The following is a 24,231-nucleotide window of genomic DNA, read 5'->3' as shown; positions in this document are numbered from 1 at the left end:
AACACTAAGGGATGGAAGGGGACCTAAAAACAGTCCAATGGGGTCTGTGCATTTTCTGTGGGCACAGAGTGCTGACTGTTGGGCAGAGGAAGGAAAACTGGGAAGAGGAATGGAGTGTTCTGGAAAATGGGCTGGCTGGCTCTCTCTCTCTCTCTCTCTCTCTCTCTCTCTCTGGATCCTGAACAAGAGCGCTACAACTGTGACATTTGTTCTGATGAACAAGGCATTTCTTATGAAAAGTTGTTAACAGAAGTATTATGAGGTGGGTTGGGGGACTGCTGTGAATTGCTGGATCCGTTGGGAGCTTTGCATGGAAATATCACAAGACTGTACCATGGGTATTTCAGGCTCTTTTGACCCTACTTAAAATATTCTCCCTCCCCCATGCCTGTGCGTATATGTTGGTATATATAAAAATAAGGTGTGATCCCGAACACGCTTAGGAGTGAGCAAGTCCCATCGAACCTAACGGGACTTACTTCTGAGTAAACATGTCACAGAGTTGTATTGTGGAGAAGACTGCTGTCCTGAGCCCTGGGCCTTGAATGCTTATGCTGCAATATATTACGTCTGTTTCTGCAAGAAGACAAAGAGTCTTGTGGCACCCTTAAAAGACTTAACGTGGCTACCCCTCTGGGTTATACCTGTGGGTGTTGCCAAAGAAGGAAACGTTCTTGTGAGACCAGAGCGCTGGGGAGGGGCGTGGCTCAGTGGCAGAGCCCCTGCTTTGCATTCAAAAGGTCCCAGGTTCAATTCCCAGCTTCTGCAGGTAGGGTGAGGAAAGACTCCTGCCTGAAACCCTGGAGAGCTCTTGCTGCCAGTCAGTGTCGACAGTACTGGGCTAGAGGGACCCAGGATCTGACTCAGGCTAAGGCCGCTTCCAGTGCTCCTATGGGAGAAGAATTTGGGCAGCATGGGCGTTTGGATGGAAGACAGCTGCAGGGGCGGGGTGGGTGAGGTCTTTCAAAGAAGTAGTTTCCAGATGCCGTTGAAATAGTTCTGTGCACATGTGGGAACCACTTGATTAAAAATAGAATGGGCAGGATCCAGCGGCTTTCGCGCTTTGTGGATTTCAGTGTGAAAGAGGGGGCCAAATGATACATGATGCTAAATAATCAGTTAAAGATACAGCTCGTGTTCGTGAATAGCAGGTGTGGCGGCATGGCTTTCTTTGGGAATGGGACGCATGGGGAGAGGAGGTTCGACTTTCCTCCCCGGCCATGATCTCAAGGAAAATCACACACATACACCCCAAGGCTGCTATTAGCCCTGGGAGGGAAGCAGCTAATTCCCCAAATCCCAACAATATCAGCCTGTTGTAGCTTCAACTCTTACTGTCAGTTAACTAAGTCCTAGGAGAGGTGTTTTGGCCTTTTAGAATGGGGAGAAAAAACTTCACAAACGCTGGGAAATCATAAAATGAGCAGTATTTGGGGAAAAGGGGTGAGGTCAGTGGAAGAAGCGTGGCCTTCTGGGGAGCCTTGGAGGGCTGGATTTTGCCCCTGAGCCTCTGCACCCCTAATGTACTTTATATATTAGTACAATTAAGTCTTTGTGTTTGTGGTGTTGATTAAGTACATACACACTAGCCAAGTTCCATGCTTGTGATGAAATGGGCTGTAGTCTGCAAAGGTTTATGCCGTGATAAATTTATTAGCTTTTAAGGTGCCGCTGGACTCTTTATTTTAACCTTTTTCTGGACTTTTCATCCGTTTCCCCACTGTCGCAGGGTGAGTAGAGAGGTGGATAAAATGATTGGTGCTGCAGAAAGAGAAATGGGACTGGGCCCTTCCTCTGTTTCTGCTAGGCCTGTTCACTTTTCATCACGATGTTCAGGAAATGTTTGATTTCTTAATTGTATTTCTATCCCTCTTTTCCTGCAGAAGAGTTCAAGGTGATTCACCTGGCTCTTTCTCTTTCTCCCCGCCCCTTTAATATCCTCACAATGACCCAGCACAGTGGGTTAGGTTGAGAAGTAGTGACTGGCCCAAGTTCGCTCAGAGAGCTTCTGGGTCGAGCATTGATTTGAACTTGCGTTGCCGCCAGCCCCAGTCCAACATTCTAACCCCACTGCCTCTCATACATAACTATTTTTATACTGAGAACCAAACTAGATTGCATATTGGCAGTATGACATTTCTTATCAATGTTGTTTTTTTGGTTGTTTTTACTGTAATGGGGTTTAATTGGGTTATCGTTATAATAAACTGGGTTCCTGTAAAACCCTCCAAGTCTGCTTCTGTAGAACAGGGCTAACTCTTTATTTAATTGATTAGAAATTATTTTAAATAACTTGATTTTAATAATTTAAATATTGATTTTAATAATTTATTGCATTTCTAAACTGCCTGCTCTCTGGGCAGTTACATCAATTGAAACCATAAAATAGAAATAAAATACCAAAAAAAACCCAAACAGAAAACCCACATAAAATACAATTTTTAATCATTTAAATATTGATTTTAATAACTTGTATATTTTAGGGCACAATCCTATTGGATCTGCCCTCAGTACTTGTAAGCCTCCGAACTTGGAGGCTTACGAGTATCCCAAGCAGAGCAGGAGGTGCACTGTGCCTCCCACTCTGCAATTTAGCGAGATGGGGAAGGGGATGGAAACAGGCTGGGGATATGGCATATGGCATCAGCTTTCCCTCCTGCCAGCGTATCTCCTTTCCCTCCTGTCTGAGCTTGCGTCTCGGACCCTGCGTCCGAGGTCTGAGCGGTGTCTCCAGGAATCCGAAAAACCCTGTGGCCCCCCAGATGGTGTGCGTGTGTGGGATGATTTAAGGTACTTGTGGGCCTGGATCCGTGATGGCTGTTCTAAAGATAATAAAATTTTGGGTGTTGCGAAATCAACGATGCCATGCTGTGATGTAACTTTTTAATTTTTTTAAATCAGGCCGGTAGGGTGAGCAGGTTGGACATTCTTCTTAATACTGAAGTCACCTCTTGAAAGGAACATAGTGAGCTGAGAGATTTACCTTGCCTTCCAGTGTTTTGTCCAGGGTATGGCAGCAATCACGCTAAGTTTGGAAAACCACCCACAGGCAAGTTATTTACACGCTGATGAAATAATCCCGAGAGCCAATGTGGTGTAGTGCTTGGAATTTTGGACTGGGACTCGGGAGATCTGGGTTCTAGTCCCCACTTGGCCATGAAGCTGACAGGTCACTTTGGGCCAGCCGCTGCCTCTCAGCCTAACTTTCCTTACAGGGTTGTTGTGAGGATAAAATGGAGAAGAGGAGGCGGTAGACCATGTAAACCACCCTGAGTTCCTTGCAAGAGGAAAAAAGGCAGGATATAAATGAAATAATAAATAAATAAAACACTCCTGAAGTTGTGGGCTGGGCTATGCCCCACAGTGTAGAGTTTATTTATTTATTTAATGAATAAATAATCATAATAACATCTGAATTAAAATCTAACATGAGAACAAATAAATATACAGCAGCCAACCAGTTGAAACCCCCGTCTGTGACAGATCAGCTCACGTGCCTGAGTCTGCCTGAATAAAAAAACGTCTTTTCCAGCTGGCAAAAGGACCATAGAAAAGTGGTCCATCTAACCTCCCTCAGCAGAGTTTCACTCCTGTGCACTATAGCTGCTCACTTTCCCACATGGTCCGAAACATGGGCAGATAGGAGTGAGCATCTGAGGTGCGTAAGGGGGAATGTTCGTCCAAAGCCTCTGTTTTTATTCACATGTGGATTCAAACCCTCTGGCAAAACAACAGCAGCAAAACAAAAATGGTCTGGCTGATTTTTATCTTTATTTTTTGCTTTTGACCCAGTTACCAGAAAAGCCAGGGCTGAGGTGTCTTGTGTTTTCTGATTTCCTACCTCTCAGGCTCATCCTCTCTGTAACACGCAGCAAAAGCTCATGTTCCTGAGCAGTAAAAACTCATTTGAAACAACAATCTGGATAAGATGGCAAGACAAATTGCCTCCCTAGTACACAGCAAGGTATATTCTATGCTTAAAATAATATCAAATGCAAAAGCCTGTGCCCAGGCAATCTAGAATGTTATTCAGCTGCCCTCCTCTCCTTTTATTTCCCCTGACGTTGCTCATACACCTTCAAAGGAATATAGGATGCTGCCGTCAAGTGCACTCTTATCCTTCCTGTAGAACAGGGGCAAGGCACCTGAGGCCCTCCACATGGTGTTGGGACTAACTCCCATCATCCCCAGTCATTGGTCATAGTGTCTGTAGCTGATGGGAGATGAGGATGTCCACAGCATCTGGAACATAGGAAGCTGTCTTATACTGAGTCAAAACATTTGACTCGTAGTTTGGGGGTGCTCTTGGATCCAGAACTGTCACTTGAGGCACAGGTGAACTCAGTGGCACGGAGCACTTTTTAACAGCTTAGGCTGGTATACCAACTACGCCCTTATCTGGACAGAGACAGCCTAGCTACAGTTATCCATGCTCTGATAACTTCTCGTCTGGATTACTGCAATGCGTTATACGTGGGGCTGCCTTTGAAAACGGTCCGGAAACTTCAGCTGGTCCAAAATAGGACAGCAACATTGTTAACAGGGACTGGCCTGCGAGCTCATATTACGCCAGTACTTTTCCAGCTGCACTGGCTGCCAGTCCATTTCCGGGCCCGATTCAAAGTGCTGGTGTTAACATTTAAAGCCCTTAACGGCTTGGGGCCAGGTTACCTGAAGGATCGCCTCCTCCCATATGTGCCTGCCCGGACCTTAAGATCATCATCAGCGGCCCTTCTCCGTGAGCCTCTGCCAAAGGAAGTGAGGCGGGTGGCTACTAGGAGGAGGGCTTTTTCTGCTGTGGCACACCGGCTCTGGAATGAGCTCCCTAGTGAGGTTCGCCTGGCGCCTACATTGTACTCCTTTCGGCGCCAGGTGAAGACCTTTTTATTTTCCCAGGCATTTTAGCTTTCTAAATTTTTATCTTTGCTGTTTTAAATCTGTATTTTAAACTCCTGTACTGCTGCTAGGTTTTATTGTGGTTGTATTGTTATATTGTGGTTTTAATGTTCTATATATTTTAAATTGTTTTATTGTGTGTTGTTTGGTTTTAGTTTTTGTGAACCGCCCAGAGAGCTTCGGCTATTGGGCGGTATAGAAATGAAATAAATAAATAAATAAATAAATAACATTGGTCCATCTAACCCAGTATTGTTGACACTGATTAGCAGCAACGGCTCTCCAGGGTTTCAGGCAGGAGTTTTTTCAGCCCTACCTGGAGATGTTAAGGATCGAACCTGGGACCTTGAACATGTTAAGTTGGTGCTATGATCCTTCCCCTAAAACTAAAGTAAGATTTTAGTCCTCATGGTTCTGAATAAAGGGTTGATTTAAATATTCCCAGCCCTAGCTGAAGATGCTGGGGATCTCTGCATGGACACAGCTATCCTGTTTTCATTTAGACCAGCCTTCCCCGATTTGGTGCCCTCTGGATGTCTTGGACTACACCTCCCATAATCTCCCAGACAGCAGAGCTGGCTGGGTGATTATGGGAGGTGTAGTCCAAGACATTTGGAGGGCCCCAGGTTGGGGAAGCCTGGTTTAGACATTGCAAATTGGTTCTCGTTATTTTCCCTCTGCCCTGAAAACCTTAGGACTGTTGAAGCTCGGCTGCAGGTGAGTCTTGAGAAAGGCCTAGGCGAGGCCAGCGTGTCTTAATCAAGACCTGTGGGTGACGCAGATCTGGATCAGGAGGCCCTGAGGGGGTGTGTGCATGTATGTGTTGCCGTGGTTGACAACAGTGTGGTGAAGGAATCTTGAGTCAGGTGGCATCGTCTTGGCACAGCCGGGCACAAAGACACTTGTTGGCACTTGCAGCTCTTGGCTCATCGGTGGATTGCGTTCGTATGGTTAGGGGAAGGCGGGGACCTGGATAAGGCCTGGAGCTTTGGGGCGGCCTGCATCGGAGCTGGCTTCTCTCCTTGCTTCCAAACTGCTTCCTTCTGAATCTTGCTTAGGGAGATAGGAAGGTGCCTCCTACCACGTCTGTTCATTCCTTCTAGCCCAGGAAACTCTGGTCTGGGGGCCAAATCTGACCGTCCTCTGGTCTCCAGGGCCTTTTGGATGATCATGATTCTATGATTCCCCTAGCCCCGTCCATTTTCCCCAACCGCTGATAGTTCAGGGTTTTCCCAGCTTTTGTGCAGTTGCACCCCCGTCATCTTCGGTCGTTTTTTTTGTTATTCCATGAATTGCTATAATATATAAGGAAATATAATATATATTATAAACAATGTAACATTCATACAAAAAAAGCCAAGCATCTATGTTATCTAACATTCCTGTAAAATGCCATTCTAAAGAGGTAGCTAGTATATTGTTAAGTGTGTAAAAAAGCAAAACAATTAAAAATGGGTAAATATCACTTCTTGATCAGATGATAACAAGGAAAAACATTTATGTCTGTCCATTTCCAAGTTGTCTCTAGTCCTCATAAAGACAATAAAAGGGTACCAGACATTGGAAAAACAGGCTGTCAATCCTCTCTTAAATGGACATACTCCATTAGCTTAGCTTAGTCATGTCTGCAACCTTCCAAGCTTTACGCAACCATTCTTTCAACATGGGACAAATGTTCCTCCACCAGGTTCTGGCAACCGAAATCCCAGCAGCAATCAATCAATTCTGAACCATCTCTTTATGAATGGGGCCAGGGCTGACCCAAGTCATTTTGATGCTTGACGCAAAGAACAAGTTGGTGCCCCCTCCCATTCCGCTTTTGAAAGGTGACTGGACTGGCAGATGAACCTGTCTTCAGCACTGATAGCACCCTCCTCTGCACCTGGAGGCAGAGGCTAACTGAGGGGGCGCAAAACAGGCTGCCTGGCACACAGGCCTCTCCACCAACAGCCTGCTGCCACCTCCCAGCATCTGCCGCCTGAAGCGACCGCTTCACTCTGCTTAATGATAGGGCTGGCCTTGAATGAGACAGCATCCTCCGCTGTGCCTGAAGGCAGCATGCTAGCTTAGGAAGCACTGGGCTGGCTGCATGGCACGTAGGTCTTTCCACCAACAGTCTGCTGCCACCTCCCAGCATCTGCTGCCTGAAGCGACTGCTTCGCTCTGCTTAATGATAGGGCTGGCCCTGGGTGGGTCTATATCTGGCCAAGGCTCCACCCCTTCTCCCGGCCCCACCTACTTTTCAATGGCAACCGATCATTTGGTGGTTTCCTGGTTTTTGTGCAGTTCCCCCACCTCTTTTCTACAAGGTTGAAATGCCTCTCCTAAGGCTTAGTTACTGGCAGGGAGAGCTTTAAGTTAAAATATGCTGGTATTTTGGCCCCCAAATTTTGCCTTTTGGAACGTGGCCCCAGGAAGCTTCTCTGAAATGGAATTTCGCCCTTGGGCTGAAAGAAGTTCTGCACTCCTGCTGTAGTCCACTGTTGCCTGATCAGAGTAACAGCAACTCTTAGGCAAAAGTCTTCTACGTTAGCTGCTAACTGATCCTTTTAACTGGGGATTGATGCTCTACCGCTGAGCTACAGATTGCTTATTGGGGATAATTTCAAATCTTAAGCCTCTTTTTTTTCCAGTTGCTTTTTGTTTTGTGTTGGGAAGACTCTTGTTCCCATTTTGCATTCCTGTTGTTCTGGCTTAACTTCCTCCTGCATCTAATTGTATTGTTTTTTCCCCCCTTTTCAGTTCATTCTGGCAGTGGATAACGACTCAAATAACAAGGATCACAAGAGGTCAGCTTCCCTTAAGACTTCCTGCTGCTACTTGAATGATGGGCACTGTTGGCAGGGCTGTGTGTACTCCATGGTTTTAAAACACCCCCCCCCCCCCCGTTCCAACTTTAAATTCGGTATCCAGGCAATTCAGTTTCTTTGCTGAGAAAAACGGAACTCCACAACGTGTAGAACTTTTTCAGATTTTTAATACGTTTGCATGTTTGTTTTGCATAATCTATGCTGCAGTTCTATGTACTTTCTGTAATTTATTCTGGGGTGATATTTTTGAATTGACTGAGGACTGAGGGCTCCACCTACTATAGTTGGCTCCATCTACTGCATCTGCTCAGACAGAGCTCTTTAACCCCAAGGTCAGGGTTCCCTGGTGCGGCGCCTGTGGGCACCTGCAAAACGTTTTTTCTTTTTCTTTTTTAATACACATACATGGATTGATATATATCTATGGCAATGAGTATATATGAAATGCATGCAACTCCCTAGTAATTATACATAGGCTTCAACAAAAGCTGACCAAAGTTCCAAATAACTATCCATTTGAAGGTGGTCCTATATGCCACCCATTCAGATATTGAAAACGTTGTAAGGTCCTCAATGTGTGGTGTGGTGACCAGAACTGGACACAGTATTCCAAGCGTGGCTCCACCATAGTTTTATATAGGGGCAGTATGATATTGGCAGTCTTATTCTCAATTCCTTTTCTAATTATGGCTACCATGGAGTTTGCCTTTTTTACAGCGACTGCACACTTGGTTGACATCTTCACTGAGTTGTCCACCACAACCCCAAGATCTCTTTCCTGGTTGGTCACCGCTAGCTCAGATCCCATCAGGCTATACTTGAAGTAGGGATTTTTTGTCTCAACATGCATCACTTCACCTTTGCTTACATTGAACTGCATTTGCCATTTAGATGCCTGTTCTCCCAGTTTGGAGAGATTCTTTTGGATCAGCCTTTTAGCTGTCAAAAGGGCACAGAGAACCCGTTTACCCTGACTATTTGTTGATTTCCATGAAGCAGTTAAATAATTTAAAAGTGTGTGTACATCACTGAATATTAAAGACTGTTCCAGCACAAATGTATCTGTATAAAAACCTCCTCCCCAAGAAGCAACTATTGGGCATTGCCAAAACATAAGGTTGAAAAGACGCATTGGCTGTATTGCACCACCATCAATTAGCCAAATTAGACAAACCATTATTAAAGAGATGTTGCAGCCTCCAATAGACACAAAACAAGTTTTTGCTGAGTAAGACATAGCCTAAAATCCATAGCTGTGACAGAGACCAAAGCAGCGAGCCACTGATTAGGCATTTTGTGGTGGTGCCCACAGCAGTTTCCCAGAATTCCTGGTTTACAGAACTACAAAAAACTTTCAAGAAAAACCCTAAAGGGTAAGTGTGTGGGAACCCCAGAGCAATGAGGACTGAACTTGCTTGGTAACTGTGGAATGCTGGCTCGCTGATGGGTGGGAAAAACACACAAACAGATAATGGTGGTGGTGGTGGGGATGTAATGGAATCTCTTGGAAAAGGTCATGGCTGGCAGCCAGGCGGGGTGTGTTTGTGTACAGACTCTCCACTCCCCAAGTGCTGCTGGAGGAATAAGTGGCCAATTTTGGCCATTCTTAACCAAATAATTTTTAATACAGTTCTCGGAATGGTCATTCTTTTTCTCCATTCCCGCAATGGCTGGGTGTTCAGCCAAATAGGTTAAAAGCTCAGATTGTATGTGTGCGTTTTTCATGCTAGCGGTGCAAGACTACTTTGGAGCCACGATGGGTGAGCCTTCTCCAGTGGACAAGTTGCTGGAACTGAGCGCGCACTCCCGCTTCATCATCGGCTCCGTATCGGAAGATAACTCAGAAGACGAGACGAGCTCCTTGGTGAAAATTGACCTCCTGGAGGACAAAGAGCAGTCTCTGTCGCCAGTCTCCGTCAGTTCGGACTCTCTTTCCGACCTGGTTCCCTCCAGCATCCAAGATGGCCTGGCGATTCATATGAGGTACAAAAAAGTTAAATCCTGTTTTCAAGTTGGGGTCTTTACACTCTCCTCTTAAGGGCCTTGCAAGTTCAATTTAGGGAGCAATCCTATGCCCTCTAGGGGGACATAAGATTTTTTGGTTTCCTGGCTTCGTGTTCGAAGACAGGGCTCCAAACTCGGAGCCAGGACAATGCACTCCATTCCCTTCTGCCTCATAGCTGGCGCGCAGAGACCCATGCCAGCTGCCTCTCTGTGCTTGGTAAATGGAGCACAGAGACAGGGAACAGGGTTGTTCCTGGGGGCAGGGAGGGGAGGAGGAGGCCAGGGCGGCTGGCCTATGCATTTCCTATCACTGCCCCGGCCTCCTTTCTCCCCCCTCCCTGAAGCTTCCGCTAGGGAGGTGAAATCACCTAAAATGCAGAGAGGGAAGTGCTCTGCATAGGGTACTCATAAACCTTCGAGTTTGGGGGCTTACGGGTACCCAGGTCACAACCCATAGGATTGTACCCTTCATGTTGATCCCCAGGTGTGATTCAGGAGAGAAAGATGGAGATGTATCCCATTTTCAAATGTACTGGTGATTAGTAGTTCTTTCCGGGTGAGACCCCATGGCTGGGATACTTCTCTGCTTACAGAGAGAGCCATGTTGCCTGTCCGAAGGAGAGGGTATGGTTCAGGGTTTCTGGATGCATCAGGTAAGCAAAGTATCTGTGATGGTTTTGTTTCAAAATAAGCTTTTTGGAGGGGGTAGGAGTGTCAAATTAAAAAAACCACAAACAGATCAGAAGGTGCCTTGGCAAAGGTTGGTTTTTTCCTATATTTGTGTTAATGTGCCAAAAGCCACAGTTGAGCAAAGCCTTTATTAGGACCAACCAAAATGTCACCAAACACTGAGAAAGCTTTTGAGTTCTCCAGAACTCTTCATCAGGCTAGGCTAAGGGTGTAGAACTAAGACCCACGGTGCCAAATCTGGCTTTCCTGGGTCCGAATCTGGCTCTCTGAGGTTCCCCCTTTCCCCCTGAATGCGGATAATTTGGTGGGTTTCCTGGCTTTTGTGCAGTTTTTCTCCCTTCCAAAAGGCTGAAATGCCTCTCCTTAGGCTTATTTACTGGCACCAAGAGCTTTACATTAAAATAGGTTGGTATTTTTGGTGTTTTGGCCTTTGGCCCTGCCCCCCCTCACTGGAATGTGGCCCCCCAAACACTTCTCTGAAATGGGATTCAGCCCTTGGGCTGGAAATGGTTCAGCACTCCTGGTCAAGATGGTGCCAAAATCAGAGGGTGAAGGAGTTGGGAAACAAAATTATAAGAATTGGACTGGATGTTGTGGTCGTGTGAGTTGAGTTTTAGACCTAGTCTCGAGGTAGAGATTGCAGACTGAATCAACTAGTTGTTGCTAGGTGCTGCAGGTATGAAATTACACCTAGGATTCTGGGACAGAGAAACAATGGCTGAGCCTATATTTTAGAAAACATCCAATCTGACTGTTATTCAGATCTGTTTGCAGCCTTGGGCAAAACACACAGGTTCCTGGGCATGTTGGTGGGGAGTAGAAGAAAAACATGATGGCCTTTCGATGAACGAAGCCAGAGATAAATTTTATGTGGTGCACTAGGTAAAAAAGTCGGCTGAAGCCAAATGTACAAAATTATGCATGATGTGGAGAAAGTGGATAAGGAGACATTTTCCTCCCTCTCTCATAATGCTTGTACCCAATGGGGTCTTCCCATGAAGCTGATTGGCGGGAGATTCAGGACAGAGAAAACGAAGGACTTCTTCACACAGCGCATAGTTAAACTATGGAACTCGCTTCCACAAGATGTAGTGATGGCCACCAATTTGGATGGCTTTAAAAGAGAATTGGACAAATACATTGAGAAGGCTAACAATGGATGGCTTTATGCTACTTCCAGTATCAGAGGTGGTATGCCTAAGTACACCAGTTTCTGGGGAACCTGGGCAGGAGGGTGCTGTTGCATTCATGTCCTGCTTGTGGGTTTCTGTGGGCAGCTGGTTGGCCACTGTGTGAACAGAATGCTGGACTAGATGGACCCTTGGTCTCATCCAGCAGGGCTCTTCTGATGCTTTTATGATGTCTTCAAGCAGAGGCTGGAGAACCGTCTCTTGAGGATGTTCATGCTCTGGATTTCTTGCATTGAGCAGGGAGCTGATCGGGGTGGGCAACTTGTGGCCCTCCATATTTGTAGGCCAAAACATCTGGTAGTTCACAAATTGCCCACCCCTGGACTAGACGTTCTACAAGCCCCTTTATTTCTGCTTATATTTTATTGAACTCTGGTTTGATTTTAACATCTTCTGGTGTGTGTGTGTGTGTGTGTATGTGTGTTTAAATGTACAGGCTTTTGACTTGCTGTTTTAAACTGATTTTACTGCAAATCCGCCCCTTCCCCGAATCCACTGTGAGCCACTTTGAATACGTTAGACAGAAAAGCAGCAAAAAAGAAAAAAGTTTTTAAAATAAATGTTGCATGAGGCTATTCTTTCTCAGGCTCATTGGTGCCATCTTCTTGGGAATGATCTTTAAGGGGAGAAGCGTGGAAAGTTACATGAGAGCTAAGTGCCTGATGAAGGGGCTCATCAAAACACGTGGTTGGTGCATGCCTAAAAATGTGGAATGGGATGCACCTTTGTGCGCAATAGGAACACAACCTTGAACACGTCTTTCTCAATCTGTTTGCTTTTGTTTTGTTCCCTAAGATAACTTGACCTGTTGCGGCCAGGTTATTTGTGTGGGCAGCTGTTTCTCTCCTTCCTAAAATGAGTCATGTTCTCCCAATTTTTCTTCTTCTTTTCCAACTCCCTCTGCCCCCATTATACAGAGTGGCCCCAAAGTAGGTATACAGTATAGTTTATTTGTATTATACCTACTTAAGGACCTCACTTCCCTCACTCTCTACACTTAACTGATTTAACTGTCACTCCCTGTCACTCACTCTTCCCAACTGTCATTCTGACTCCACCCACACATCTTCTACTCACACATTCTCTCCCCCTCCCATCAACATTCTAAACAACTGTATACCTACTTTTGGGCCACTCTGTACATTTATTCAATCTATTTCACAATAGTAGCCTACATCGCAAGGGTTGCAAGGAGACTTGAGAAAATGAAATGTTCTTTTCTCTTTCACACATGGTATTTCTAGTTTATTGCTATCAGTTGCATCGTACATGATTATTCACAGCAATTAGATAATCCAAAGGGCCACAGGTATTCTTAAGGCCACATTGTCAAAAAGGTCTATTGGTTTTAATCCAGAAGACCTGTTATACCTGTTCCAAAATAAATGAAACCCAATTCTCTTGTCTGATGCGTTATTCCTTCCCTCCCATTAAACTTTATAAGCTGTTATTTTATTATCCTACTATTTCATATTCCATTGACTGAGACATGGTAGAAGAGCAGATTTCCAATCTTTTGCCAATAATATATGTTTCTAAGTTAGCACCGGTAACAAAAGCAGCATCTAATAACAACCCTTTAAGTACGTTTTTAAAATCCTCTTAAAAACAACAGATGGAGTCAGCCCTATATCTCTTGGGAGGCATTTCCATAGAGCAGGGGCCACCACTGAGAAGGCCTGATCTCTAGTGCCATCCAGACTTACAGATCTCAGTGGGAAAGCAGCACAATGGGACTCAGAAGAAAGTCCCATTATGTTCACTGGGCTGCCTCTCAACAAAGTATGCTTGGGATTGCAACCTTGGTCTCTTACTCAAAGAGCTCCATAACCTTCTTCCAGATCATTCCTCTCTGAGCTTTCACAGCTGTTATCAGCAATTTCTTCTTTTCCTTCTAAATCTAGTTAGAATCCCAGTGTGGTAAGATTCTGTACTTACAGCACCATCTTATGCATGTCTACTCAGAAGTAAGCCCCAGTGACTCCCAGGTGAGTGTGTATGGAATAGTGTGTGTGTATTTCATTTATGCTCCTCACCACCGCCTCTGTTGTCTGGGCCATAGCGAGAGGCAGATGAACAAGCAGGTTGCAGTGGTGAAGAGCAGGAGCAAGTCCAGGGGGCTCTGGTCAGTGGGCCCCTGCTGGGATGTGAGCCCTCAGCAGGTGCCCGACCACGCCTACCCTTGACGCCAGCCCTGACTCAACCCACAACCAAAGAATAATAGCCAGTATGCTGCCTGTGCTTGTGCTTGGCCAGAGGTGGCAGTCAGAGGTAATAGGGCCCAGCCTTGGCCTTTTGGCAAATTACTGTGGATTTCAGAGCTCAGCTTTGGCAAGCTTTTATAGCTGTCAGGCCAGGGTTTTTTGCCAGCCCATTTCCCAACCTGGGTTGATGCCAGGCAGCTTGCGCATGTAAGGGCATCCTTCCGGCTGAGCCACGCAACACCCTGGTGTCGCCTTGTTCATGCTGGTGCCCTCTAATAGTGTTGGACTACCAGTCCCATCATGCTGGCTGGGGCTGATGGGAGTTGTAGTCCAATACATCTAGAGAGCACCAGGTTGGGAAAGGCTGGCCTAGTGAGGATTTGCCCATCAGCTGGGCTTCTGACACTGAACCACATAGCAAACGGGCGAACCAGTAGAAAGCATGCAGTTGTTTTTCATCCTTCATAGAAGGTGGAGCAAGGAGAACGGGCTGCTGAATCTCTCCTTCACTGTTGGAGAAAATGAGGTGGGAAGTGGGGCCATTCCACCAGCCCTGCTGAAAGACCTACTGTCACTCTTTGGGCAGTCTTTGGCTCTAGCTGCACCACTGATAGTTTCCTAAGCTCCTGTTGCTTATGTTTTTATACTTCAAAATGAGGGCAGGAGCAGTGGTGCTGGTATTTCTGAGAGTGCGAAGAAGCGCTTTGCAGAATTGCAGATGCTGCTGCGACACCTTTTGCTTAGATACGGGATGTAAATGTAAAAACCCGACTCGAACAATGCGACTCCAGACTGCATTGCAAATGAACTAGGCGGTACACTGCTGACTTCTTAGAAAAATTGCTCAGTCATTGACTGTGCTGTTGTGCTGAGACTGATGTCGGCTCTTGAATGTCATGTGCATCAGGAATGTGGTTAGTAACAGCCAGTTTCCTTATTTGGGGTCAAACGACATGTTATGCTGATCACGTACGTAGCACGTAGCTGATGCTCGCAGGAGGGTGTTATTGCATTCATGTCCTGCTTATGGGTTTCTCACAGGTAGCTCCTTCACCACTGTGTGAACAGAATGCTGTACAAGATGGACTTTTGATCTAATCCGGCATGGCTATTCTGTTCTTATGTCTGCTTTTGTGTAAGTGCACACAGCCCTGATTTGGATCGGGTGCTTTGCAGAACCTCCTGGGAGGAGAGGCTTAAACCTGTCCCCGCAGTTTCCCCTCAGAATTCCAACCCCCATGGGCTGTGTGTGTGTGTGTGTGTGTGTGTGTGAAAAAAAGCCTCCATTGACTCCAATGGATACGTTTTTCTTTTTTTAAGCCCTGCCCCAATTGGGGGGGGGGGGTGATTTCAGGAAAAAACAAGGGGGGAAGGTTTAATCCTCCCCTTCTGGAGTGATGTGGTCCTTATCCTAATTGGGGCCACGTGTGCATACACGGGAGTAAAAAGTAAGACCAACCTCAGCTACCCGTTACTCAATTAGTGTAAAATGTTTGGCTTTTAGAGACCAGGACAGCATCAGAACTGTGTAGGATTGGTATTTTTCTCTTCCGGACTCTTGGATGGTTGTGAGTAGGTTGGGGTGGAGCGACCCTTTGCTTGTACTTGGACAGGACATCAGACCAGGGTTTTCTTAACAACTGACCTCTGTGCTCTTTCTGGGGGAATTTTTTAAAAACATCAACACAAGTGTGCTGTTGTGCATTCTCAGATTCTCCTGGGTGGGTGTTTCAGCGGAATCGCATGGACTGAATTTATTTGGTTGCGGTGATGCCACATCTACTGAGCCAATGGAAGAGGGAGGATTCCTAGGTTAGTGGTCCCAAAACTAGATTCCTAGTTTTGCACGCAGAAGGTTCCAGGTTCAATTCCTGGCATTTCCAGATAAAAAGATCAGATAGGAAGAGATGGGAAAACAACTGTTTCTTCCTCAGAAGCTCTCAACCAGACAGGTGAGCAGCAATAAATAAATAAATAAATAAATAAAATTAAATTTAAAAAAAAAAATCCAGAGTGAACATGTAGTTCATTCCTTCCTTTATTACATTTCTATACTGCCCAATAAACAAAGCTTTCTGGGCAATTCCCAGAAATTAAGCCCCCCATATACAACATAAGACATAATATCAACCTTTAATATATAAAAACTTAAAACAGTTTCAAACAGCTAAAAACAATTAACAACAGAATGCCAGGATCTGATAAAAAAAAAAAACTCGCTTTTAAAAATCCCCTTCAAATGCTGTCAAATGCCTGGGAGTAGAGGAGAGTCTTAAGCTTGAAAGCCAGTGTGGTGTAGTGGTTAGAGTGCTGGACCGGGACTCAGGCGACTCGGGTTCTAGTCCCCACTCAGCCATGAAGCTCACTTGGTGACTTTAGGCCAGTCCCTGACTCTCAGCCTAACCTACCTCACAGGGTGGTTGTAAGGATGAAATGGAGAGGAGGAGGAGCATGTAAGCCACTTTGGGTTCCTTGCAAGAGGAAAAAAGGCAGAATATAAATGTAATAATAATAATAACAACAACAACCTGGGGCTTAAACAATGGCAGTGTTGGCTCCAGGTGGACCTCACTGGGGGAAGTGTTCCACAATTGGGGGTAGAGCGTGTGGTTTGTATGCTGAAGATCCCAGGCCTCATCTTGGAAATCTCATCAGAGACCATTAGCCTTGCTGAGTGTGGGCCAACATATATAAATAATGCTAATTGTGTTTCAATAACTTAATCCAGACAAGACAGAAGTATTTATTATTGCTTATTTATAGTATTTTTACCCTGCTCTTCAGCCCAGTAAGGCTCCCAGAGTGGGATAGAACAGTGGTCCCCAACATTTTTGGCACCAGGGACGGTTTCGCGGAAGACAATTTTTCCACAGACCAGGGTGGTGGTGGTTTTGCTGGAGGACTTCTGGCCACTGGGACGCAAATGGCGTCCGTGTAGCGGACACCATTTGCATCCCTGTTCTTCAGGTAATAGGCTATGTAAAGATTTATGTAGCCTATTACTTGAAGAACAGGGATGCAAATGGCATCCGCTACGTGGACACCATTTGTGTCCCAGTGGCTGGAAGTCCGCCAGCGGCTGGCATCTCTGTGGACTCGCCGCGGAGCGGAGCCAGCAGGGCCAGCGAAGATTCGGGGGGGGAGGGATCGCCTTCGCCCCCCCACAGACCCCCCCGGACCCAAGGTAAGGGGGTTTCGCACACCCCCACGGCCTGGTTCCTAACAGGCCATGGACCAGTACCAGTCTGCGGCCCGGGGGTTGGAGACCCCTGGCATAGAGTAATGAGACAGTCTCTGCCCTGAGGGTTATCATCTTAAAGGCACAAAAAAGGAAAAGGGATAGGGAAGGAGGAAGAAAAAAGCAAAATCACTGTTGGTTAGTGGTGAACCCAATGTGGGATTAGGCCTACAACCTGATTTGGATGGAGTTCAGTACTCTCCACTGAAGAAGCAAATTTGTAGTTTTGGGGTACTTCCCAGTGAATATTTTTGCATACTTCCCAAGGGTAGCGGGTTGGCCACTGTGCAAAACAGGCCTTTGGTCTGATCTAGCCGGACTCTTATGTTTTTATGTTTATTTTCTTATGCCTCATTTCAGAGGTGAGATGGATGAGCATCTGTGATGGGCCTTTTCCATAATCCTACCCACATCCAGGAATTCTCTACCCCAGGAAGCTCGCCTGGCCTTGTTTTGCCTTCTGGTAGCTTGTGATAACTTTCCTATATCCAAAGGGATTTGCAGGTGGGGCTCACAGAATCGGGGAGGGGGAAGGCATTGTCCTCGCTTTCACTCGTTTTTGATCTGACATTTTGCTGCTGTCCTCCATGGTACTGAATTTTATCTTTATTTGTTGTATGTTACTTTCTTTCACTGCCTTGGGAGGTTATTTTCTTATGGAAAGGTGGGATAAAAACGTTTTAAAATAGATCTCCTGTTTCAAAGGATCTCAGGTAGCAGGGCAGGGGAAGGAAAAATCTCTGCTCCAAAATCCTTTTGGGGGGCAAAAGGGGCCAGGCCAAAATGGACCAGGTAAAAAATACCAATATATTTTTACCAAAAGCTCTTAGTGCCAGGAACTAAGCGTTAGGAGAGGCATTTCAGCCTTTCAAAACGGGAAAAAAATGGCACAAAAGCCAGGAAAACCACCAAATCATAGGTGGACTGTGTCGTCTCTATGTTCTGTACAGCACCTAGCACAATCTTACACCAGTTAATTGGTTTAATAATTGTACCAGCAAGGAGGTATGGCAGAAGCTTCTAGACTGGAGAGAACCTGATTCATAGCTCACTAGACCTGGGTTCAACGCTCATTGGATGGCTTTGGGCATATTTTTCTTAGCCTAACCTACTTTGCAGGAGTGTTGTGAGGATTACATGGTTTTGTTTTGTTTTGTTGTAAGGGCTAGAAACTCGCCTTGACGACTGTGGAGTTACGCTTGAAAGTGAGTGGACGATGCTTGCTGAAACTTTCACAGAGGCTCCTGAATAAAAATTTGTCCTGGGGTGCGGCTTTAGTGTGTTGTTGCCCTTGCTTGAGAGTCGCAGAGTAAATTATGCAATCTAATTTTGCTTGCGTAACTTATCCACATTGGCAAGTTCAGCTTTTTGTGTGTGTAGTGTGGGATTTTGGTTTACTGTAACAAGGATCTTTTTGAGTGTGGAGTGTACCCCTGATCGGAGGGACCCCTTTTCCCTCTTCCCGCAACCCTTTGTTTCCCTTGTGGATTTTCTGGTCGAATGTTCTTGGAAATCAACTGGGTTTTCTGTGCAAATGGGAAGCTGTATTAATCTGTTCTAGCAAACACACACAAGAGAATCTTCCAGCGTGGCACCTTTTAACATCAGGACAGATTTATTGTGGCGTAGGGTTTTCGTGGGCTAGAGCCTAAAGCATCTTCCAAACCAGGAAAGCTTTTGCCACAATAAGTGCCTTTTGGTCTTGAAAGGGGCCAGAAGATTTTTCCTCTGTGTTTTACATTTATGTGCTTTGCCGCTTTGGAGGAGGGCTTTGGGGGAAGATAACTGAATCCTTTATCTCTTGAAGGCTCTTCATTGCTTGGCGTGTGGTGGCGGAGAACTGGGTTTCCCTCTTTGCAGCACTAGAAGCAGTGCCTGCTCCCCCCTTAAGCCCAATTACATAACCTGTAGATCTTTTCTCTCTCCCCTCCTCCACCTCCAATCAGCTGTTTTCTTTCTGTCTGTCTCTGTCTCTCTCAGGCAGATCAGGGGTTGCTGCTTTTCTCCCTGTCTCTCCCCAGTTTGAGTACACACAATCCACATTGCAGGAAGAGAGAGCGTGTGTGAAGTGTGTATGTGCAAATGTGGAGCCAAAAAACAGGGGGACAAAGGTTAAAAATGCAAAGGTTGCAACTGCAAAGCGGTTGTTAAAATGCAGCTTTTTGGGGAGGGAAGGAGGGTAACGGGAGAGTGCGAGTGTAAAGCTGCAGCAGAAAAGGAAGAGCAGCTCTCGCTGTAACAGGGTCGCTTGTTCCTGGAGCTAACTGACAGAACACCTTTTTCTGTCCTGAGCCACCATGGAAGAAACTGCAGAAGAGAGTCAAGAGATGAGATATTATATGCTCCAAAGGTAGGGCTCAGTGGTGATGGGGAAGTTTATGAATTTGATCTGACTTTGAAGGGGTTCTTTTTGGTAGAACCTTTTAAGGTTCTTTTTGGTAGATCCTAGGGTCTGATTTAATCTGCTCGATTTTAGAATCAGTTGCTTGACTATTGGACTGTTTTTCTGTGTTGTGGGGGAAGGTAGTGACATTTCTGGTTGAGGATTAGATGTTTTATGCAGGGAATTGCTTGGATCGATTGATCTGTCATCTGTCTGTCGGACCAAGAAGGGTTTGGGGTTTCTGCAGGGCTTTCCATTCGGCTCTCCAGAAACTGGTTCAGCAGTTTTTATTCGTTAGGAGGGAGATATGTGTGACGTGTTTTGAACAAAGCCACTGCCTGGTCTTCCTGGCTTTTGTTGTTTTAAAAATGGATAATGACCATGGCATAAAATGTCGTGGAAACTAGAACTCTAAGTATGCTTACCCAAGTGCCTCATTGAGATGGGTGTGACTTAGTTCTGAGTAAACATGCTTAGGAGGGAGTTGTGAATTTGCAGGTCTCTTAAAAAAAAAAAAAGCTGTGCAGCTAAGTTGGGATGAATCTAATCTCAGTCACTGCCTCATTGCTTCAATACTTTCGTTACAGGGTGGTTATTGTAAGGGTTACCAAGATAATGTATGTGAAGCTGTCTGGAAAGCACGGTATAGAAATGCTAGACATTATGATTATATTGGAAGACAGTACATTCTCTTTCCCTTTTCAGGCCACTGATGTGCCACAATGGCTAGTGTGGGTATATGTGGGCTAGCATTCCCCAACTTGGTGACCTGCAGAGATTTTGGACTTCAGTTCCCATCAGCCCCAGCCAGCATGGCCAGCGTTCAGGAATCCTGGGAGTTCTCGTCCAAAACATCTTGAGGGTACTAGTTTGAGAAGGCTGGGGTAGGCTATGCATGGAGTTACTGGCCATTACTGGTACTTTCCAGATGTTTTGGCCCACAACCAAAAAGGACTATCCCCTTCCATAAATACCTGCTTGAACCCTAAGATAATCCTCGGTGGCCCGTCTCTGTGTGCCCCAGCTGAATATGGTGAGGTGGGTGGCTATTAAGGAGAGGGCCTTTTCAGTGGTGGCACCATGGTTGTGGGATGTCCTCTCCAGAGAGGCTCACTTGATGCCTATATGGTGGTCTTTTTCAGCACCAGGTGAAGACATTTTTATTTACCTAGGCTTTTTAGCCCTTCATTTAAAAAAAAATTGTGTTAGTGGGTTAGTGCTGCTGGCTTTTCTCTCAGTTCTTCCTTTGGTTTCATTCTGTTTTGAATGTATGGCTTTTATATTATGTTTTACTGTGCTGTTGCATTTTATGGTTTTAAGTTTGTTTTGTGAACCACGCAGAGGGCTTTGGCCAATGGGCAGTATAGAAACAGAATAAATAAATAAATGAACTCCCATCACTCGTGACCACTAGCCATGCTGGCTGGGGCTGATGGGATTTGTAATCCAACAATATCTGGAGGAGACTCACGTAGGTGAAGGCTGTTCTGTTTGCAACACTTGACCTGAGGCCTCCTTTTTTTCTTGTAGTACAAAAGGAACTCCAGGTTACCTTCCAGATTTGTTTCACTGAACACAAATGTCCTTCAGGTTTCTCTGATGTGTATATTTTTGCCTCCAGCTCTCTCATGGAATGCTGTGTAATTGGTGTATAATTTCTAAACAGAGGAGCATTTTCTGGCAAACCACGCCATCTGCTTCCCACATTCTGGGCAAAAGGTGACATTGGGAAGCTGTCTTACACTAGGTCTATTTGTCCATAAAGTCCAATATTGTGTACTCCAGGGGTGGGCAGAAAGTAGATCTCCAGGTGTTTTGGACATCAGCTCTAGCATTGTTGACCATTGGCCATGTTAGCAGGGGCTTCTGGGAGCTGCTGTCCAAAACATCTGGAGATCTACCTTCTGTCCACCTCTATTCTAGAATCATAGGGTTGGAGGGGAGTCTTGTAGGCCATCTCCAGATGGTTTGGACTTCAACTCCTAGTATTGCTGACCATTGGACATGCTGGCAGGGGCTTCTGGGAATTAAAGTCCAGAACATCTGGAGATCTACTTTCTGCCCACCCCTGTTTTATTCCAGCCTTCCGCAACATGTACTAAGAAGAGGGCGTTTTCTCTTGTGGCACCCCAGTTGTGGAATGAACTCCCCAGAGAAGTGCTCCTGGTGTCTATGTTGTGCTCTTTTTGGCGCTGGTTGAAGATCTTCTTTTCTTGGGCATTTTAGTCTTTCATTTTCTGTTGTTTTAAATCTGTGACTGTATTTAAAATTTTTGCACTGCTCCTAGTTTTTTATTTTGGTCTTTGGCTTTATTTTATATTGCAGTTTTAACCATTTATATTGCATTTCATCAAATCGTATTTTATGTTTTTAATGGTTGCGAACTGCCCAGAGAGCTTTGGCTGTTGGGCGGTATAGAAATGTAATAAATAAATGAATAATACAAATAAACTAAACGTGGTGGTGGCTAGGAATGATGGGAGTTGTTGTGCAACACATCTGGAGGACATCACTTTGGGGAAGACCAGTTTACTCTCACTGGTAGTTGCTCCCCAGTTCCTCAGGTGGTGGTCTTTCCATTACCAGCTACATGATCTTTTTATAATGGGAGATGTTGGGGATCGAACTGACAACCTTCTGCATGCAAAGCGGGTGCTCTACCACTGTGCCGTGGCCTCTTCCCTAGAATAGAGGAAGCTGTTTTATACCAGGCTAGACTCATTAGCCATCTTGGCCAATATTGTCCATTCTAGCAGTGACGCTTCAGGCTCTCCAACAGAGGCCTTTCTCATAATCTGCTACCTGGTCCTTTTATTATTCACATGTATTATTCACGTATAGCATTTTTATCCCGTCTTTTAGCACAAAATGACTCCCAAGATGGTTTATAAAGAGAAGAAATAAGACAGTCCCTGCCTGCAGGATTATAATCTTAACAGACGCGAACAAAAGGAAAGGGGGTTGGGAGGGAGGAGGAAAAAAACAAATTCAGCTGCTAGATTTTTCAGCAAGTCATGGGCACTGTGGAAGGGCTGCTGCTTCCTCTCCCTCTGGTGGTCTTAACGGCAACAGGTGGTAGCAGGAGGGAGGGGGCCATTGGCTGTGAGATTGAAACTGGGACTTTCTGGATGTGAAAGAGGTGCTCACCCGCCAAGCTTTGGTCCTCCCCAACTGTTGTTACTCAGTGGCTGTTGCCGGCTCGAGGTTGTCGAGGGCCCCTGGGCAAGATACCCTCCATGAGCCCCCTCCCTCAGTGAGTCTACCTTCTCACCAACATTGTCTTCAGCTACTCTGGCTCCTCCTCCTCATTCTCAGCATTGCTCCCACTTGCTTGCTTGACAGGCAGAGAGCCAGTGAGCCTGTAGCATCTGGCGCGCCTCCTCCTCACCACCACCGCTGTCTGAGCCAGAGCAGGAGGCAGGTGGACAAGGAGGTTGCAAGGCTGAAGAGGACGAGCAACTCCAGGGCGCTCTTGTCAGTGGGCCCCTCCTGGGGTGTGGGGCCCTCGGCAAGTGCCCAATCATGCCGGCCCTGTTGGTGGCGAGTGAGAAGGCCTTCTGTACACACTGGTGGGGTTCTTTTCTTCGTTACTTCACACATTCTCAGGACTCGGGCCTGGTACCGAAAACAGATTCCACTGCTAAGCACTGGTGGGGCTGCCACAAATCAAGCTCTCTACATTGCTGAAGACAAAGGAAAGTCTTCGTAAGCTGTCTTAGGTGTCTTTATGCAAACAGCAGGGGAAATAGTAAATATGTGTCTGGATGGTATAACTTCAGATTGCAGGAGTGGGGATTGCATGGTTGAATGCTTTCTAATTTAAAACATCATCATCTGTTGTTGTGGTGGTTGTTGTTGTTACTGTTGTATGTAGAAAACCAGCCTATTACAGAGAGAGCATTTTTATAAATGATCTGGGTGTAGGTGTTGAGGGGATTTGTATCAAATTTGCAGATGACACAAAGCTAGGAAAGACAACCAACACCACAGAAGACAGGATCAAACTTCAAAAGGATCCTGACAGGCTGAAACAAGATGAAACTAACAAGATGAAATTCAACATAGAAATATGTAAAGCTTTGCAGTTAGGTACAAAAAAATAATCATCGAAGGTACAAATATAGGATCGGGGAGCTCTGTCCTAGTAGCGGAACATGTGAAAAGGACCTCGGTGTCTTCATGGGTCACAAGTGGAATATGACCCAGCAGTGCAATGCTGCTGTTAAAAAAGCAAATGCAATCTTTGGCTGCATTAACAGAAGGATAGTGTCCAGGTCATGGGAAGTAATTGTTTTATTTTATTTAGGTATTATATTTATACATAAGCCTTCATGGTATAGTGGTTAGAGCATTGGACTGGGACTTGGGTTCAAGTCCCCACTCGGCCATGAAGCTCACTGGGTGACTTTGGGCAGTCACTGACTTTCAGCCTAACCTACCTCACAGGGTTGTTGTTGTGAGGATAAAATAGAGAGGAGGAGGGCTATGGAGGCTGCCTAGGGTTCCTTGCAGGAGGAAAAAAGGCAGGATATAAATGTAATATATAAATAAAATAATTTTTAAAAATTTCACCTTTCCTCCAAGAAGTCCAAGATGATTGACATGATCTTCCTCCTCTCCATTTTATCCACTTCCAAGGAACCCGAGGTGGCTTACATGGTCTACCTCCTCCTCTCCATTTTATCCTCACAACAACCCTGTGAGGTAGGTTGGGCTGAGAGTCAGTGACTGGCCCAAAGTCACCCAGTGAGCTTCATGGCTGAGTGGGGACTAGAACCCAGATCTCCCGAGTCCCAATCAACTGCTACACCACACT

General features: G+C 45.6%; 1 protein-coding gene across 3 annotated transcripts in view; it reads left to right on the top strand.

Moving 5' to 3' along the window:
- ACACA (acetyl-CoA carboxylase alpha) overlaps positions 1-24,231 on the top strand; it is a 264,931-nt gene that overhangs the window by 40,476 nt on the left and 200,224 nt on the right. Inside the window, exons 4-5 of one of the 3 annotated variants that reach the window (XM_084822406.1) lie at positions 7,639-7,685; positions 9,437-9,689. In XM_084822406.1, coding sequence (XP_084678532.1) covers positions 7,639-7,685; positions 9,437-9,689 — 300 coding nt within the window. Of the gene's footprint in view, positions 1-7,638; positions 7,686-9,436; positions 9,690-19,245; positions 19,383-24,231 lie in introns of those variants that run through there. The other 2 variants (XM_084822405.1, XM_084822407.1) reach the window with 2 other exon arrangements.

This window comes from Heloderma suspectum, chromosome 16 (genome assembly GCF_057233095.1).
Source record: "Heloderma suspectum isolate Gila_16-S chromosome 16, 16-S_ref, whole genome shotgun sequence".
Taxonomy (NCBI): Eukaryota; Metazoa; Chordata; class Lepidosauria; order Squamata; family Helodermatidae; genus Heloderma; species Heloderma suspectum.
Note: the sequence above shows the minus strand (reverse complement) of the source record. Positions and strands in the feature narration are given on the sequence as shown.